Genomic DNA, 19,137 nt, shown 5'->3' with positions numbered 1-19,137 from the left:
ATCAGTAGGTGTTTCTATCAGCCTCTAGGCTTGTGGCTGTTCGTTACAACAGCAGTGGGAGACTAACACGGGGATGTGATAAGAAGTCAGGCGGAGGGTTCTGAGAGAAGCAGGGGTGAATCACAGACTCAGCATTGGCATTCTGCCACTTCTGCCCCATTCTACTTGCCGAAGATGTCACAAAGCCATTCTGAAGTCAAGGGTTGGAAAAATAGACCAACCTCTTGATGGATTGTTCTCTTTCTCTCACCTCTTGCTGGGAGAAGCCGTAAAGTCCCATTGGAAGGGGTGCGGAGATGGAGACAGGTAAAGAATTACGACCATTGTTGGCCTCCAGTCCACCACCATGAGCTTTACACAGTGACAGGGGACATTCAAAAGCAACTCTGACCCTGGTGTTCTTTTTTATTTCCAGGGTCGCAGGCAGCATGGGTGTCTGGAACTCAGGCGCTGCCGTCTTCCTAAGTCTTTGGGGGATGTATGTGTCTCCCAGAAGCCCTGGCTGGATGGCCTTTATCCAACACTGTGGAGTCTGCTGTTTTGTGGCTTTCCTTTCAGTGGGGCTTCTCTCCGTGGCCTCCTCCTGGCTTCTGTCCTCACTCACAGTGTTCAGCACCTCCTGGGTGATCACTGGCGCTCTCCTCTGCTGCTCCAAGCATGCGCGATGTTTCCTTCTTCTCTTCTTCCTCTCTTGTGGCCTGAGGGAAGGCAAGAGTGCCTTGATGGCCGCCGGCACGGGGATAGTCATCCTTGGACACGTGGAAAATATTTTTCACAACTTCAAAGGTCTCCTGGACGGTATGACTTGCAACCTAAGGGCAAAGAGCTTTTCCATACATTTTCCACTTTTGCAAAAATATATTGAAGCAATTCAGTGGGTGTATGGCCTTGCCACTCACCTGAACCTATTTGATGACCTTATTTCTTGGAACCAGACTCTAGCGGTCTCTCTCTTCAGTCCCACTCAAGCCCTGGAGGCACAGTTAAATGACACCAAAGGCCAGGCCCTGGGTGTCTTGTACCAGATGGTGACGGCGACGGAGGCATTGTCCTCACTGGGTCGGCAGCTGCTTGCCCTGACGGGGCTCCTGCTGGTGCTGCTTGGCACCGGCCTCTTTATGAAGCGATTTTTGGACCCCGGCAGTTGGAAGTTTGAAAACATCTTCATCACCAAACAATTTGTTCATTTCGACGAAACAGAGAGGCATCTACAGAGGCCCGGCGTCCTCCCGCTGAATAAGGAGGAAAGGAAGAAATATATCACCATCCCGTCTTTCTGGTTGTCTCCGAAAGAAAGGAAAAACCTGGGGCTGTTTTTCCTCCCCATACTCACCCACCTCTACATCTGGGTGCTGTTCGCAGCCATCGATTATCTGCTGTATCGGCTCATTCTCTCAGTGAGCAGCCGTTTCCGAAGCTTGCCCGGGCTTGAGGTTCACTTGAAACTGCACAGAGAGGTAGGTGTGGGCCGGCGGCGTGTCCTGGCTATTTCCTGGGGTGTCTTAAGAAGGACCGTGACCTTTCCAGAGCAGGGCAGTGTCTTCCTCACCTTTGGATCCCCGTGACGGCACAGTGCCTGGCATATTGGCATTATTGGCGCCCAATAATTGTTGGTGAAATTGATTCGAAGTCCTACTGTTCCAGTATGATATCAGTCTGAACATTTCAGGTCACTGTGTTAGTTTCCCGGGGCCACTGTGACAAACGAACACAAAATGGGTGGTTCAAAACAACAAAAATGGATTCTCTTATAGTTCTGGGGGTAAGAAGTCCAAAATCAGTATCACTGGGCTGAAATCAAGTGTTGGCAACACCACACTCACTTGTGACTCTGGGGGAGAATCCAAGAGGGGCTGCTCTCAACTTCTGGTGGTTTGTCGCTTTCCATGGCTGGTGGTTCAGTCCCCCACCTTCATTTCTGTCTTTGCTTCGTTTCCTCCTCCGTGTATATAAAATCTCTAATTCTCTCTTAAAGGATGCACGTGATTGTATCAGAGCTCACTAGGCTAATCAGGGTAAATTCTCCAGCTCAAATCCTTGACTTGGTCACTTCTGCCACGTCCCTTTTTTCCAAATAAAGTAACATTTATAGATTTGGGGCATTAGGATCTTATATCATGGGGGGGGTGCATTTTTAGCTTTCTATAGTCAGCAAACCCTGAAATGTAGGAATCGGTGTTTCTGATATGGAACATGAAGTTGGTTCTCAAGCGAGAGTACCTGGCATGAACCTAGGGTCCTTCTTCCTCTCTCTGTCGGACCCGTGCAAGTAGACTTTGAGCACCTTTTGTGAATGAGAGCTCCTCTTCTTTGAATCTTGAGCCCTTCCACAACACAAGAGGCCTCCCAATGCATGCACATAGCGTTTAAGAGGATGGTCACCAAAAAAAAAAAAAAAAAAGGGCTCCTAGGCAACCAAATATTATTGCTGGTGCTAGAAGGCGGTGATAGGCCCTAGAACAATGAAAACAACTACCTTGTTTTTTTTAGATTAGTGGTGCTCAACCTTAAGTGTGTTTTAAGTATTTCTTGGGATGGATGCAGAGTCTCAGGCTTTAATTTACAGAGAATCCATTTTCAAAAATAGAATAATTTTAATAAGCACTCCGTGTGACTTCAAAGTAGGTGGTCCATAACTTTGAGACACTTTGGCTCAGACAACCAAAAGTAGGGACCTTCTAAACCAGTGGTTATCTCCTGTGGCTGCATGGTGTCATCACTGTGGACCTGAGCAAGCAGATGAACACCCCAAGAATCAGATTTCGGGTGAGGCTGGGGTGGGGGATTTTTAAAAACTCTCCAAGTAACTGGGCTGTGAGGCCAGGATCAAGAACCACTGTTCTACACTCCACCCAAAAGAATGGAGCTGGAGGCCATTGGATGGATGGATGATAATCTTAATTAGTCAAGACAGTGTTTCCCTAAACTGGTGCCCCCTGCGTCTCAGGGAATCTGTCTTTCTCTCCTTTGTTCTCGCCCCTCTTAGCAGCTGTGTCCCCAGCCCAGAGGACCATGGTTTTGTCGCTTCCCAATTTTCTCTTTTCCCTGGGGAAGTGTGTGATTATGTGGGCATTTCAGAGGATGTGGATATCGTCGGATATTGCCTTGATTTCTTTTAAACGCTGAGGCTGTGAAGCTGAGCTAGGTGGGATGTGTGCGTGCGCGTGCCTGTGTGCGTGCATGGTGTGTGAGTGGGCATGCGAGTGTTGCGCGCGCTGGGGTGGAGTGCGCTAGCCTGGGGTGGTGAAAACCCCGACAGCTGTCTCCACATGTCTGATTTTCCCTTGCTTGCTTTTGTCAGCTGCAGTAGGGGAACTCTTAGAAGGAAATGGCAGAAAACGTGTCTGCAAGCCTTCCTTGGAAGCCCGGTTTTCCATGGCTCTCTTTATCTCTGGGCCTGAGGTCCTCCTGTAGCGTCCACACTCTCCCTCCCTGCTGCTTCTGGTTCCGCCCCTTCTGGTTCTGGGCGGTTTCTCAGAGTTGATTACCCCCAGCACTCTACTGCCCCTAAAGAATTCAGTGAATTGCTCAAGATATCTGGAGCAGGGGGCACAGGGGATGGGGTTTCAAGTGAAATCCAAACGAGATTTCCAGACATGCTTGATGTGGGAGGGAGGGGCTGGCAGGTTAAAGGGCCTCTTCCCACCCCTCCCCCAATGCATTCTCCTTTGTCTTTCTTCTTTGCCGGGTTCTTCCTCTCCTCCCTTCCCTGTTTCTTTCTCTCACATTTATTTCTCCCGGAGACAATACTCATGCCTGCTTTGTGAATTCTCACCATTTTGGACAGAAGGAGAGAAAAGCAAGTTCTGCCTTTCAAAAAACGCCCAGAAGCTTACCAATGACAATGTCCTGACAAATACATTTTTGGGCATCACTCGGGAGTGGGGATGCAGAAATGTCTAAGCTTTCCGGCTGCTACCCTGGCGCACTCACATCCTGGTGGGGGAGGCCACCACGAGATCTCACACAGCGACAGCGGGGCAGTGGGCGCTGGGGCAGATGTGCCGCTGCCGTGGGGGCTCCTCTCAGACTCTCTCCTGCGGTGCCTGGAGGACTGCGGTCAGCAGCCGGCTCCTGGGATGCGCGGTGGGGCTGCCCTTATCCCAGGATGCCCTTGGAGGCTCCTGGTCCCTCCGTTGTTCCAGGATTGCAAAGCAGACGTCCAGCAGGGGAGAAAACCATCCCCTCAAGGTTTTGTCGGGATTCCTCTCCCACCCTCATAGGATTTTACATAAATATTTTCAGTAAAGAAGAAAGAAGGGAAATGACCCAAAGTGAGCGAGCTGGATGGGTGGACATGGAAAGAGAAAATAGCCAGTCCTGTTACTTAACCAGCCCCTACTTGTGCACAGAATTTGTCCGGCATCGACTTCTCAGTCTATGATACCAGAGCAGGTCCTCGGTCCATACTCAGCACTGTCTGGGCAAATTGTTTACTTAAGAGAGGTAAACACATTTTAAAACATCAGGGTACCATTAAGTATATTGCTCAGCATTTTGAGAGAATTCATTTCTCTTCCACATTACCCTCTGCCAACCCCATACGAAAACGTTGACTCAATCTTTATGAGGCCCTGACTCCCAGTTGCACAATCCCCAGTTAGACTCCTAGACTGAGTAACTCCTTCCCAGACTGGACACCCGCTGCTTTCTTATTGCAGGATTTCTCATTACTGACTCAGTCGATGTGCTCGTTTCTTCAATAGTATTAAAAAGAGTGTAGGCCTTCGCTCTGGGGATTGAAATCTCTCTATTTAATTGTAGGTGAAATGTCTTTTTAATAAGAGAAAAGGAGAGGCAGCACCAATGCTTTTCATTGCTTAGGCACAGTGCTGGCGAAATTACAGACATTTGTAGAGAGGTCCCAGATCTTTTTTTCCTTTTATTTATTTTTTATTTATATTTTTTCTGAGAGGTCCCAGATTTGAAGCGTCCAGGCTCTTCACAGGGACTGGGGTAGATCAGGATGCACTCTGTTCTCTAGGTGTGGTTGCGTTCTTTTGGAGAAATCATTTCCTTCTCCCTGGCCCCAGGGCTCTGGGGTGCAGCGGTGATAATAACTTACTAAGCACTCCTGTCTGTAAGGTTAATGCTCCATCCCAAGGTGCTTCATTTACACTGGGAGTAGTTTATTCATGGGCAGGATCTGGTCCATTAATTCCTGTTTTACCAAATTAGAAAACAAATCCACCGAGAGATGAAATGACTTTCTCAGGTCAGGAGAAACAAAGTCCTGAATCAGCACACACTTCTCTTGCTGGTGGTTTGGCTGCGTGGTTCAATGTCATCTTTGCCCTCTGTGTTGGTCTGCTGAGGGCAACTGGTTTGCACTCTTGCCTTCAAGCAGAAAGGAACACATTCTACCTGAACGTCCAGGAAAAATGAGAAAATGTCCTGTTGGAGACCTCTCCAGACACGATTTAAAGCCACCTTCAGGAATGTTATTTTTAGTATGCTTACACTAAGAATAATTCTCCACCCCACCCCCCACAGTCTAGAAGGTTGATTTAGAACACAATTTAATGCTTCCACATCTTTGTGACGTTGTGGTCTGCCGTCAAGGTATTGGTCAAGATGGAAGATACGACTGGTCTGTGTTCCAAAAATCTCCTCCGGGGAGCTAAAACCATCTTTCTCAGTCCCACATGTTCTACAGGGTAGAAACAGGTGTTCTGTAAAACTGGGTTACATGGTCAACTTTGTCAGGAGAACCACTGGCTGACGTTAAATGGGTTTCTTTGTCTTCTTCCCAGAGACTTCAGTAGTCTCAGGGGCATCCTGACTCTGCAAAGAAAGGACAGAGTACACAAACTCATCTGATACCCTTCTCTCAAGGAAATCTCTATTTCCACAAACCCACTTTGGAAAAAGCCTGTGATAGTTTCAAATAAGACTCAGCCCTTCTCTTTACTCTGGTCCTAGCCCACGGGGGGGTGCCGCCATAGCTGTCCAGCCAGAGCTCCCTCACGTTGTAAGATAAACGCTGTCCATCGCAAGGCAGGGTTGAGAAAGACCAGGACTAAGGGCAACCATGGCATGAATCTTTTTTTTTTTTTTAAGATTTTATTTATTTATTTGACAGATGGAGATCACAAGTAGGCGGAGAGGCAGGCAGAGAGAGAGGGGGAAACAGGCTCCCTGCTGAGCAGAGAGACCCATGCGGGGCTCAATCCCAGGACCCTGAGATCGTGACCTGAGCCGAAGGCAGAGGCTTAATCCACTGAGCCACCCAGGTGCCCCCACCATGGCATGAATCTTAAGGATTTTCTTCTTTCCTTCTAGGAGAAAGGAACTCAAGACATCATCCATGATTCTTCCTTTCACATATCTCTGTTCGAATCCACCTGCGTCCCTGAACCAAAGCTCCTTCTGTCTAAGACCTGGATTCCTCTCAGCATCATTCTTGTGATTCTAGTGGTACTGGGCTTGCTGTCTTCCATCTTGACGCAACTCAAAATCCTGGTGTTGGCCTCCTTCTACCCCAGCGTGCAGGCTGCCCGCATCCGATATCTGCATGGGAAGCTACTGAAGAAAAGATCAAAGCAGGCGGCGGGAGGAGGAAGCAGTCAACAGTGTCCCTACTTCGCTAAGGCAAGGCCAACATGGCAGCATGACCTGTCGTGAAGGAGACTTTGAGTTTGAAGGGCAAGTGGGCTTTCAAAGCCCTCTTCTGCTTCCCATTAGGGCTCACATTCCCAGTAAAAGATGGGACATTGCAGGGGGGAAAGTAACCAGATGTGTGCGGCTAAGGCTCTTAGCTTCTTGATGTTGGGTGCTGCTCCAGGTGATTCTACAAGCTATTTTTCAAAACACTGATTTTAAGTGGGCACATTCAGTCATGAGGTAGAGAGACTGGTGGAAAGACCCTCTGCGGTGATTATGAATGGACAGATCTCAATTCAAGTTATTTATCATGCCAGGGACACCCGCGTAACAGAGGGAACTAGTAAACTGCCAAGAATGTGTTCATTCTCCAGCATTAAAATCTATGTCTGGTGTATATATGTGATGATGATTTTATGTATATGACACTCATGCATATTACGAATATGGTAACCTCATGATTTCCTACAGATAAAATGAATGCTGGTCAAAGATTTCATTTAACTAATTAATTAACAAGAGAACAGAAAGAAATTCTGACTAACTCAAAGAACAATTCAAAGCACACATATGTAAGCCATCAGCAGCACCAGAGTGAATGAGCTTACTAGATGCAAAACTGGCTTCTTCTCCAAGGTGGGTGGGAGGATTGATTAATTACACTCCACGGGGAGAAAATCATTTTCACGTCCATGGATGAGAATCATTTGCACTGTTGTTCTCGGCTCCCGACAACCTACAGAGTTGGAAAATAGCTCATAAGCAATGAAAGACTAAGATAACCCACAAGGATCAGTTTCTGCTCATTCTGAAGTGTTTTCTTGTATTTTTCCTGACGCCAGCCGTCGCACAATGAAAAGTTTATGTCAGAGGCACATGAAATGACTCTAATGCTCATTCATCCATCTTTTCTGTCTCTTCAGATTCACTTCTGGCTTCCAGTCCTGAAAATGATTAGGAAGAAACGAACAGGCCTGGCAGTTCAAGGCAATCCGTGAAAGACTCCAAGGAGCTCTGCGGCCATACGGCTGCGACCGTTCTCCTGGGCTCTGCCCCCGCAGGTCCCCATGCCTGCCCCACAGCAGAGAGCTGTGCTCCGTGCACCTGCTGGGGTTTGTGCCAAAGCCAAGCCACTTTTCTTCATAAGGCCAAAGGGCTACCAGGTAAATGGGCTTGTCATCTGTCTTCCAAACAAGGCACAGGATCCGGAATGTGTCATTGTGTAGCAGAGAAGTCTCAGCATAGAGTAATATTCAAGGGGGAAAAAAAAGAACAAAAATTAGGAAAAAATCAAAATCACTACTGCAGGCTTATAAGCAAATGCCAAGGAGAATATACACGTTTAATACCAGGAAAATATCTTTAAACTCTTCTGTCCTTTCTGTGCCCTTTGAAATATCATTCTCAGCTATTCCCTACCCCCAGCACTGTCTGCCCTCCCCCTGTCCTTATTCAAACAACAAAGACTTTTTCTGAAACCCTTATCTAACAGCTCCTAATTTCTCTTCACCACCACCTCTGCTCAAGCCTCTTTTTTCCTGGAGCACTTCTATCAAACCTTCTATCGGATATTTAGACCACATGTATCCAAACCACAGGAAGTGTTTGTTAAAAGGACCATCTTGGGCCGCTTTCTACAATGCTCAGTGTAGACGACACAGTACGGGGCCTAATTTCCCGTAAACTCCAAATACCCAAGAGGGAGAAAAACCTCCCCAAATATTGATTCCGTTATCTCCAAAAGCCCCTGAATGAGAAAGAAATAAAGCATCATTAAATTTTTCTAATATTTTAGCTATTCATTTTGAAAACTTTTCAGACTTACCCAAGAGCTGTAAAATAGTACAGAGTTCCATTTACCCTTCATCCACCATCCCCAAGAACCGTAGCATAATTATCGAAACCAGGGAAACAACCTTGAAAAAATGTCTCATGTGCAGAGTTTACTGAATTTATGCCAGTTGTCCCACTAATACCCCCTTTCTGGTTCCTGAGTCAGACCAGGCTCCCACGACGTGTTTAGTTTCTCAGTCTCCTCCAACCAGGGACAGTTCTTCAGTCTTTCTATTTCTTTTATGACCTTGACGCTTTTGAAAAGTACCGGCTAGTGATTTTGTAAAGCGTCCTTTGACTCGGGTTTGCCTGATGTTTCCTGGTATGATTCCTCCAGATAACGTACTTTTGGCGAAAATACTACAGAAGCCATGACGTGGTCATCTTAGTGTCCCCTTGTGCCAGGGGGCACGGGGTATGGACATGTCTCATTACTGGTGGGGTTAGCTTCCATCATTTAGTTCAGATGGGGACTGCCAGGGTTTTCCATGGTAAAGTAACTGTTTCTTGCTTTGTAATTACTACGTGTATTGTGGGGAACTATTTAGGTGACACAAACATCCCATTTCTCATCACCCATTGTTAGCATCTGTCCATGCAGAATCAAGGCGTGGCCAAAGAGTGATTTTCTAGTTACATAATATCATCTGCGTTTCTTCATCGGAATGCTGCACTCTCCCCAGAAGGAAATATGGTTCCAAAGACCAAACTTTGTCTGCGCCAGAGCAGACGTTTCTTACATTAATGATCTCCTTCAGGTTTCACAAGGATTCTGTGAGGTAGGTATTGTCTCCATCTGATAGAGGGGATGCCCTGACCCAGCTGGCTGGGGGTAGGGCTTGGCACCTGCTATTTAAAGCTCCCAGTTGATTTTATTTATTTATTTATTTTAAAAAATATTTTATTTATTTATTTGACAGATAAGAAATCACAAGTAGGCAGAGAGGCAGGCAGAGAGAGGAAGGGAAGCAGGCTCCCTGCTGAGCAGAGAGCCCGATGCGGGGCTCAATCCCAGGACCCTGGGATCATGACCTGAGCGGAAGGCAGAGGCTTTAACCCACTGAGCCACTGAGCCACTGAGCCACTGAGCCCCTCCCAGGTGATTTTAATGGGCAGCCAGGATCAAGAACCACTAGTCCAGAAAGTTTCATAGAATTGAAGGTCTTTCAATTCAGGTATTCAACATTGAACTCTCTCTAACAGAAGGAGCCTCTATTAAGAATGTCTGATTCAGTATTTCCCAAAGAGTGTTCCTCAGACCACACCAGTCTCCCAGCTGTTCATAAAAAGAATTACAGGAGTTAGTAAATCCAAACGATCTGCCTTCTACTTGGAAGATTCATAAAGCATGTCAGCACAATTCAAGAACTTGAGAAACCCTGTAACAAAGAAATCTCTTTAAATCTTATTTCACCCCAAATTCTTCAACCCTGGAATAATTTTACCTGCAAGATGGATGGGCATCGCATAAGGCCACTTCTGCAGTCTGTGCTGGGGCAAATGCTGGTGGAGTTGGCCTGACTTCCGACCAAAAAAGGATTTGAGAAGAAGAAGATGGTTTTGTAGTGTTGGTTTATTTAAATCAAAGCATTCTCATGATTTCATACGTCTTTGTGCTTCCTAAATAAACAAATGCATATATTAATACATGGATTCAACGTGTGAATGTCTGTATTTGTTTTGCCTTTACTCCTCCTGTGGAGAAGGGATCTGTTCCGTATTAATAAAGGCAAAGAATGAATTGCCAAATTTTTAGAAGGAATTGGATGCTTTTGTGCTTCTAAATTCTGTTAATTAACTAACTTACTTATCTACCTAAGAGCATCACCAATGGCTAGAATAAACTTTTGGGATAGACCACGTAGAAGATACTGGCGATACCCAGACAGTTCACCTTGGTCTCTGCCTTTGGGATGTTTTCAGTCTAGTAAGGAAGACAGACACGTGCTTGGACAATAAATAACAATATACACTAGGTTTTGGAAAGTGTCAAGAGCACAGGGAAGAGGGTGCTTCTAGGACACTGTGGCTGTGTTCTCTGTCCTTGTCTATTACGGATGCTTAGTTTACCCCTGTTCTCTATGAGAAGGGCATTGGAGAGATTAGTGAAGGGTCTTAATTCTCTTGAAACCAAAATTACTTTTCTGAAGTAGCATAATCTCTATTGTTTCTAATGCGCTGTCACTTTGAACAGTTCACAAGACTCCTGGAGAGTGTCCTGCTGTCTGTTAGGCATGTCTGTCCTCACTTTCAAGTGCTTGTCTCTATCGGAAGGACAGGCTGGCAAGGAGGGGATGGCACAAAATGCAATTTGATTCTGAAAACAAGATTTAGACTTGCTCATTAGGGCCAGTCTAACTGGGATATAAAATGCTTATTTAATTATAGCTTATCCACTTTAAATTGAAATGAAAAGATAATTAAATTTCTTGAGACATCTATTGTGAAACATGCTCTGTTGATCTCGTGGCAGTGGAAAGATACCACTCAAAGTAATTTAGTATGCTTCCTTTTTCACCTCTAATTTTAATGGCTTATAAAAGATATTGCATTATTGCAGTCGAAGTCACTATTTCTCATTTCATGAATCCCCACTTGGCGCCATATTTGTTCCGGTCTTTCAAGTGTCATTCTGACGTCCTCGTCGGTTTCACATCTGTTGTCGATTGTATCTTTCTGACAGTGAGATACACTAGTTCTAAACAACTTCACAGTAATAGATCTAATTTGTTGTTCGACTTGGCATGTTAAGCATCGTTATTCTTCTTTTAATTCGGTATCTGCTGCTTTCTATTTTTTAACAAAAATTTTTTAAAGATTTTATTTATTTATTTGACATACAGAGATCACAAGTAGGCAGAGAGGCAGGCAGAGAGAGAGAGAGAGAGAGAGGAGGAAGCAGGCTCCCCGCTGAGCAGAGAGCCCAATGTGGGGCTCGATCCCAGGACCCTGGGATCATGATCTCAGTGGAAGGCAGAGGCTTTAACCCACTGAGCCACCCAGGTGCCCCCAATCTGCTGCTTTCTTGATGAGGACCTTATCAATCCTAATTATAATATGGGATATATTGAAGTCGCCACACACCATGTATTTTTGTCTTAATTCACCTAAGAGAAATAGATAAACATATCTCAGTCTATGAAAGAAAGAACTAGTTTTCTCACCCAAAGTCATTCGTAGTGAAAAGACCATTGAGGTTAATTATTTTAATTAACTTATACTATGGAAGAAAGAGGAACCGGATAAGAAAAGTGAATATGGGAAGCGCCTGGGTGGCTCAGTGGGTTAAGCCGCTGCCTTCGGCTCAGGTCATGATCTCGGGGTCCTGGGATCGAGTCCCACATCGGACTCTCTGCTCAGCAGGGAGCCTGCTTCCCTCTCTCTCTCTCTCTGCCTGCCTCTCTGCCTACTTGTGATCTCTCTCTGTCAAATAAATAAAATCTTTTAAAAAAGATTAAAAAAAAAAGAAAAGTGAATATGGGCTGAATGTGTTATATATTTATATACATTTAAAAGTTTATTTTATTAGGCTAATATAACCCCACAACAGCCAGGAGGAAAGGTTTAAATTAATGGATGGCTGAGACCAACAAACTTTCAGGGTTCAAAGTTTTCTTTGGTTTTAATCCCTAATGTTTGTAGTGACATTTTTTAAAGGCAGGAAAGGAAAGATGGATAACAGGATACAGGGGATATGAGTCTTTTATCATCTAAATTCTGGGTGACTATGAACCTCACTTGTATAACCAGAAAACACAAGATATCAGAGTTGGATTTGTCACTTGAGGAATTTCATGCAAATGCAATTGGAAAGTGAAAAAGGCAGTGATAGAAAGGAAAGTATAACAAGCCAGATCACTACAATGAGGACAGAAGTGTGTGCGTTACTTTCCTGGATACTGAGGAAACACACAGTGTGCTGTGCAAGTTGCCCCTGCCCCACGTCTCATTCAACAAAGATGAGGAACAATGTGCCTCCTGCCCACAGTGCGGGACTCAGGAAGAGGATGGGTTTAGAGGACACACAGGAGGACCTGGAAGGACTGTGACAAAGATACAGATATCCATTCACTCTTAACCCAGAGCAGAGGTTCTCAAAGTTGGCTGAGCATCAGAACTGCATCCAGAGGTTAAAGAAAAAAAAATAATAAAATTACAGATTCCCAAACCTAAATTCAGATCCACTGACTGGAGAGTTGGGGGAGGGTCCCCGGAGTCTGTATTCTGCAGGACTTCGTGGGATGGAGCAGGGCTTCAGATGATTGGGCCAATCTGGGAACCACTGCTTAGAGGACTCTAGCAAGCTTTGGAGAGGATGGGTTGCTGATTAAATAAAAACACGTGGTATCAACGTGATTGGTTGTGTGGACCTACATGGAGAACTTCCGTTCTATCTGTTGCTGAAGGAGCTACTAATCCCTCAAGGCTTTTCAATAATGCAAAATGCAAATTGTCCAAATGTGAATTGTATTTGCTTTCTGCAGTCCCACTCCCCATCCAAACAAAAACAGAACTGATGATGGTATCATACATTAAATAATCATAATGAGTAGTTAACTATCAAACATAGTTTGGTACCCAATACTATTTTTTAATTAAACTATTCCAATTTAGGGAATGGTATATCACATTTCTAAAAAAATGAAAGTCACCTAAACAATGACAGTCACATGATACAGTAGAAAAAAACAGATTTTGGAATGGGGAAGGCTGGATTCAAACCCCAAATTTTATCAATTCCTTCAAATAGGAATCGACAGCATCTTTTTTGAGAATTAAATGAAATGACACATATAAAGTCTCCCCAAATTAGAAAAACAAATGTTTGTCTTCTTTCTCCTTTCACATTGCTACCTGCTCAATCTCACTTTTTTCAACTTTTGACAGTAAGGTCTGATACAAAAAGATTAAAACAGAAGCAAAGGAACAACAAAAAAGAGTCTCAACCAGGCTTGGTACACAATAGGGATCAGCAAACTTTTTTGGTGAAGTGACAGATAGTAAATATGTCAGGATTTGTAGCCACAGAGTCTCCGTTGCAAACCCTCTCACCTCTGCCCGGGAAGTAAGAAAGCAAGGGGCAGACAAAACATGAATGAGAGAGTATGGCTGTGTTTCAATAAAACTTTATTTACAAAACCAGGCGGCAAGCTGGATTTGCCTGCCTGATAATGCAGAAAGACTTTTTAGAAATGCATAGGTTGATGCCGGACATGATGCAATGGGGACTCAAAGTCAGAAAACACACATGGGCTCAAAGTTCCTCTTACCACCCACTAGCTAGATGACTTTGCAAAATTCACTTCACCTTTCTGAGCTGAATTTTCTCATCTGTAAAGAGGAAGGAGCTGGGCTACAAAATCTCTGGGGAAGCCGCCAGCCCATGTCTCTGATTCTTTGGGAGACCACAGTCTCCTGGAGAGAATCACCAATGCACTGTTGTCTGAAATTTCAGCATTTGTTTTGTTCTTTCATGGTTGACCAGTGAATCATAAAGAGCAACAGAAGCTCTTGGGTCGTAAGTATGATTTATCTGATGAAAAAAGGAAAAGGTAGCATTTGGTCAAAATAAATGTTCTTCTCTCCACAGACACAAAGAAGCAATCACAACAGTTATTAAATTTAAATGCCATATGTAATTTCACACGGTTTCAAGTCAGACTACGATGTCAGTAGCTGAAGACCTGGAAATTGAAAGCCTTGTTTTTTCAAAGGGAGCAGTGCACTTGCTCTGTGACATATTAATTAGGGAGTGAAAGAAATCGATCAGATCTGTTTTTCCAGATCTGTTGTGGAGGTATGTTTGCACGAAATAAGGGCGCTGTGTCTTGCAAGTGTGAATGCTAATACAAGAAAATAAATAAGACATCATTTGAAAACAGGATGCAGTCAAAGCAGAAGAATGTTGAGTTGGAAATCAGAACTGACTTTAAATTCCGGTCTCTGCTACTAGCTAGCTTTGGCCAGGGGTCTTTCCTCTCTTGACACAACTCAGTCCTTCATAGAAAATATCGTAACTATGATTGAGGTGCCAGATATGTTTTTGATGTGTTATTCCCATTAATCCTCACCAAAATCTCATGAGGGAAGTCCTGATGCTATTGCTATTGTACAGTTGAAGAAACTGAGGCACAGAGAGGCTAAGTAACTTAGTTCTGGAGGCAGGATTTGAACACAGTTGCTCTACTGTGCTGCCTCCCAAAGCATGACTTTCCTGTGTCCTTTCCCAGCTTTGAGACCCAGATCCACACATGCCGGGAGTTCATATCCCCCCTCACCAGGCATTCAAGCTCCCGCCCATCTGGTCCCAGCTCCCACCACATTTCTCATTCTCCCTTTGCCTGAGCCCTTCCTTTATTAAAAAGCTTTTTTTGAAATTAAAAAACAAAACAAAACAAACAAACAAAAAACCCTCTTTTTGACTGGCCCCCTGAAAGAGTCACCTGCATTCCCCTTCAGAGCCGGGCTCTCCTGGATTCCCTCCCCTCATTCCCTTCCCTGCTTTCTCCTGCCTTCCAGGCCCTACCTGAGTCCTGCCTCTCAGGGAGCGAGCACAGTGGGCAGAGCATGGGTGTGGGGCATGTGAACGGGGCCATGTCCTCAAACACAAACTCTGTGTGAGAGCTGGGAGACGTCCTTTAAACCCTCCCGGCCTCAATTTCTTGATCACTTGAGTGTTGGACCCCGTTTGCACTTTTTCAAACTTGTGGACTACTGTTTGAAGGGGTAGAGACCCCTTCCCCTAGTTCACTTTGTAGATCACCAACTCCCCGTCCGGCGGACACACGCGCCCTGCTCGAAGCGGAGGCGGCTGGCTGGAGTTTCGGAGACCCGGAGGGATCTGCAGACCAGAGCAGAAGACGCAGGGGTGGCTTTAGTCATCCAGGCCCAACCACTACGAGTCTGTAGCATATTGGCAGAAGTCCTCCTCTGTTTTTACTTACATGTTCTTTAAATCAATTCAGCATTCTTCCTTAAATAAGTTCATTCAGAACAGGGAAGCTTTATAACATCATTGCAAATGGAAAAACAGTATCACCTTCCGTAAATAGAAAGTAGCATACGCGCATGCGCGCGTCATAGGTACATTATTTGTTACAGACACAGACTATGCACAGATGCGTTATACACACAGTATGTCCATTTTAGATATACATATATAAACCATGCATACCACAGACACACAAACACACATACACACGCACTGAAAACAACATTATTTCGGCATTAGTCTAATGGGGTACTTGGCCGCCAAAGCCAAGAGCCTAACTTATTCCGTTAAACAGCTCGCAGAGCCCATGCTAGGGTTATCCCGCCCAGGGGTGAGGGACTGGGGTATTTATATACCAACTTCCGCCAGCTGCTGGTTGGGGCTGCTGCTCCTGCTTTTAGGTGGTTTTCATGCCTCTCTGACTTCCCTCCAGGACAAGGGACGCAGAGCCTGGCAGCTGGCAGTCAGCTGGAGTGCATGGAAGCAGTGGGGGGGTGGGGAAAAGACCCCCTGCCCCCCCACCAGCACCTGCAGCAGCTCCATCTCAGTAAAATGGGAAAGGGCTGCCTTCTGCAGTCACCCAGGTCTCTGCTGACCCTGAAGCTCTGTCATTGTCATGATGTCGTTCTTGCCCTGAGAACCCTGGGCTCTCATTCCTGAGTCCTTTCCTCAGACAACGTGCCTATCCCCGGAGTGGGGCTATTCACCCAACTAGGAAATAATTTTGCTGAGAAATCAGCACCATTGTCCATGTTACCTACTAAAAATGAGTTGTCACTATGGAGTACAAACCAATCATGGGATCGGTTAATTCAGCCTAAGGAAGTGAATAATTTTTTTTTAAACATCTGCTTCATTCAACCATGAAGTCCTAGACAACATCCAGAAAGCAGTGGCCCAGAACACCCCGATCTCACTCCGATCACTATTTATAAGAATGCCCTGTGTGCGGTAGTCTTTACAGACTTTTTTCTTCCTTCTCAAATGTTCTTCAGCCTATGTAGATGGCATTTATGCAATCCAGAGAAAGGCACCACACAGGATTAGTCAGCAACACGCCCTCTGACGCAGCTTCTGTGATCTAGTTAAAAATAGGAAAGGGGATGTTTTGCATAAGTCATCGCCATTGTGCAGGATCAGAGAACTGTCCACTTTTTTTGGTTTCCACATCCTGTTACTTTATCTAAAAATAGATGAAAACTCTATCTCTGAATTCCCGGACAAGACCTTTGCCTCCGTGACCTAGGTCCCTGGACATTCTTGTCTCCGCGTTCCTTTGCTGGCTTCGCTTCATCCTCATTTCCAATCAAGCGGGCGGGCCTCGGGCTCAGGACTTGTGCCGATCTGCCCCGCTCCCAGGGCTTGTAAACTCCAGGGCCCACAGGGGCCAGACAGGGAATGTGAGCTGTGAAGCCAGACAGGTGGGCAGGGAAAACCAGCCTGGGCCCAGCCCATCTGAGAGGAAGGAGCTTTTCCTCAGTTTCTCACAGATCAACTGACTTTTCCCAGAGTGGCTAGAAACCCAGAGTTTTATTGGAACTTATTTAATCTTTAAATGTTAGAAATGAATTTACATATATTTTTTAAATAGGGTAAAGTTCGAGCCACGAGTTTGTGGTTTGTAACCTCTGTTCCACATATTCTCCTTCGTGTGTTACCAGCTATAAAGTGGGGGTCTCCAAAATTTACATCCATGGGTCTAAACCTTCCCACTTTCTCCAGTTCCTGATCTCTAATTTGGACTAGGAGAGGATTCCTGAATTCTGATTTTGGCTCTACCCTTTGCTAGCCGCAGAACTCTGGTTGATAGCTTCCTCTCTTCGGGCCCTAGCTGCCTCAACTGCAGAATGTGGCCCCTGGAGTCAATGACCTTGAGGGCTCTGCCAAGCTCTATCAGCCTGTGAGTCTGATAGATCCTCCTCTTCATCCCCTCTTTCTTGCCCTTCTTGATCTCAAAAAATCAATTTCCTACCACAGTCAGTGGCCCAAATGTTTTCCGGACTTTCTCAGCTTGGGAGTCGGCTTTATTTGTAACTGCTTTTAGGCAACATCGAACCAATTCTATTGCTGCAACATTTCTTCAATTTCCCTTTTGACCAGTGTTGACTGCTGCCATCGCTTTCCTACCAAACCAGGAGATTTGCTTCCATCTCTCCATTACTCCCAGCTCTGGGGCTGTTCCCCTAACAAAAACAAAACAAAACAAAAATAATAATAATTTTAAAAGCATTTTAAAATTTAAAAGCATTAGAAATTTTCCTTGGAAGAAAATTTACAAAGGCCATTTATAATCTGCACTACTTGTCACATCCAGCCTTCAATCTGCCTTACTGACCTTGTAGGCTAATGAGTCCACTCGGGCAGCCATATTGAATTCATTAGCGGGGCGTGAGGGGAGGGTCCAGTGGTGTGTAGCATGGTCAGGGGTGGTTCACGGGTAGCCTCACATGGGAATATCAGGCATTCATACTCCAGTAGGAGCTGTAAATATTTCGGTAGTATCTCAAACACAGGTGTCTAATGCCTTGTGGGTAATAATGTTACCAGAGTCAGGGGAGGAGGAAATCTCTGTATTTGTTTCCTCACATCCAAAAGTAAAGAAAGTAGCCTCATCCCAGAAACAAACTGGGCACATTCCCATTTATCCCTGGGAGAGCTGAACACTGGAGGCAGGACAAAATTGGAGAGAGTCAAAGCTCTCACTTCTACCTAGCTTTCTAGCTGGTGAATGCATTCCTTTCTAGGGCTGCTAAAACAAATTATTACAAATGGAGTGCCTTAAAACAACAGAAATTTACACTCCCACAGCTAGAAGCTGAATAAAGGCTCCAAGGAAGAATCCTTCCTTGTCTCTCCTACCTTCTGGCTGGCTGCTGGCAAGCCTTTGCATTCCTTGGCTAGGGCAGCAGAACTCTGATTTCTCCTGTCTTCGCTCTGACAGTTTTCTTTCTGTGACCCATATTCTCTCTTAGGAGAAGACCAGCAGTCGTTGGGCTAGGGCCCACCATGATCCGGCATGATCTCATTTTAATTTGCTTTATCATCAGACACTGTATTTCCAAATAAAGTTATATTTGGGGAATTAGGATAAGGACCAGAACGTATTTTGAAGGCAACACCGTTCAACCCGGTACAGGAAAGACTTCCCTACCACAATGACCCCACATACACTATATAGAATCTGCTCTTTAGAAAGTATTTTTCACAAATTGGTCACAGCACAACTGCATGGTTAGGATGACCTTTGTATATTCTCTGGTGCCCTTTATCTCTAAATGCAAGCATGGAAAAGAGCAGGAGAAATCAAAACTTGATTTTTAATGCACAGAGGAAAGTTGTTCTAAGGAATGTGGAATTATACCTTAGCCACCATGAATGACCCGCTGTGTAGAGCCTCCCTGAGCTTTGTGGAAAGGATCTAGATGGAAGACCCCTGCAATACACTGAGTTGAGCCATGAGAGGCCTTATAAGTGGAAGATACTAAATGTGGGAACCAATATGGTGCTTTATGGGAAGGAAAGGAATAGTGGTAAAGGGGCCCCAGTGAGGAAAAGGACTAGCTGGTGGGCCAGGGATGAGCCTATCCGGGCTGGCTGCAAGTGGTGATTGCATGGCAGACCGTTCTGCCAGTGGGTGTGAAAATGCACATTGAAAAGAAAAGATAAGGTGATCCTGAACTGGTGTTAGTGGGCGCCTTCTGAGTGCTTCC

The 19,137-nt window shown here is 45.1% G+C and overlaps 1 protein-coding gene across 1 annotated transcript; it reads left to right on the top strand.

Annotated features, from left to right (window-relative positions):
• Window positions 1–428: 428 nt before the first annotated feature.
• LOC123942864 (dendrocyte expressed seven transmembrane protein) lies at window positions 429–7,601 on the top strand. Its single transcript, XM_046006952.1, has 3 exons — window positions 429–1,457; window positions 6,283–6,591; window positions 7,527–7,601. Exons 1-3 carry the CDS (start codon window positions 429–431, stop codon window positions 7,599–7,601), a joined length of 1,413 nt encoding a protein of 470 aa, XP_045862908.1.
• The last annotated feature ends 11,536 nt before the right edge of the window (window positions 7,602–19,137 follow it).

The sequence above is a fragment of the Meles meles genome, chromosome 1, assembly GCF_922984935.1.
Source record: "Meles meles chromosome 1, mMelMel3.1 paternal haplotype, whole genome shotgun sequence".
Classification (NCBI taxonomy): domain Eukaryota; kingdom Metazoa; phylum Chordata; class Mammalia; order Carnivora; family Mustelidae; genus Meles; species Meles meles.
Note: the sequence above shows the minus strand (reverse complement) of the source record. Positions and strands in the feature narration are given on the sequence as shown.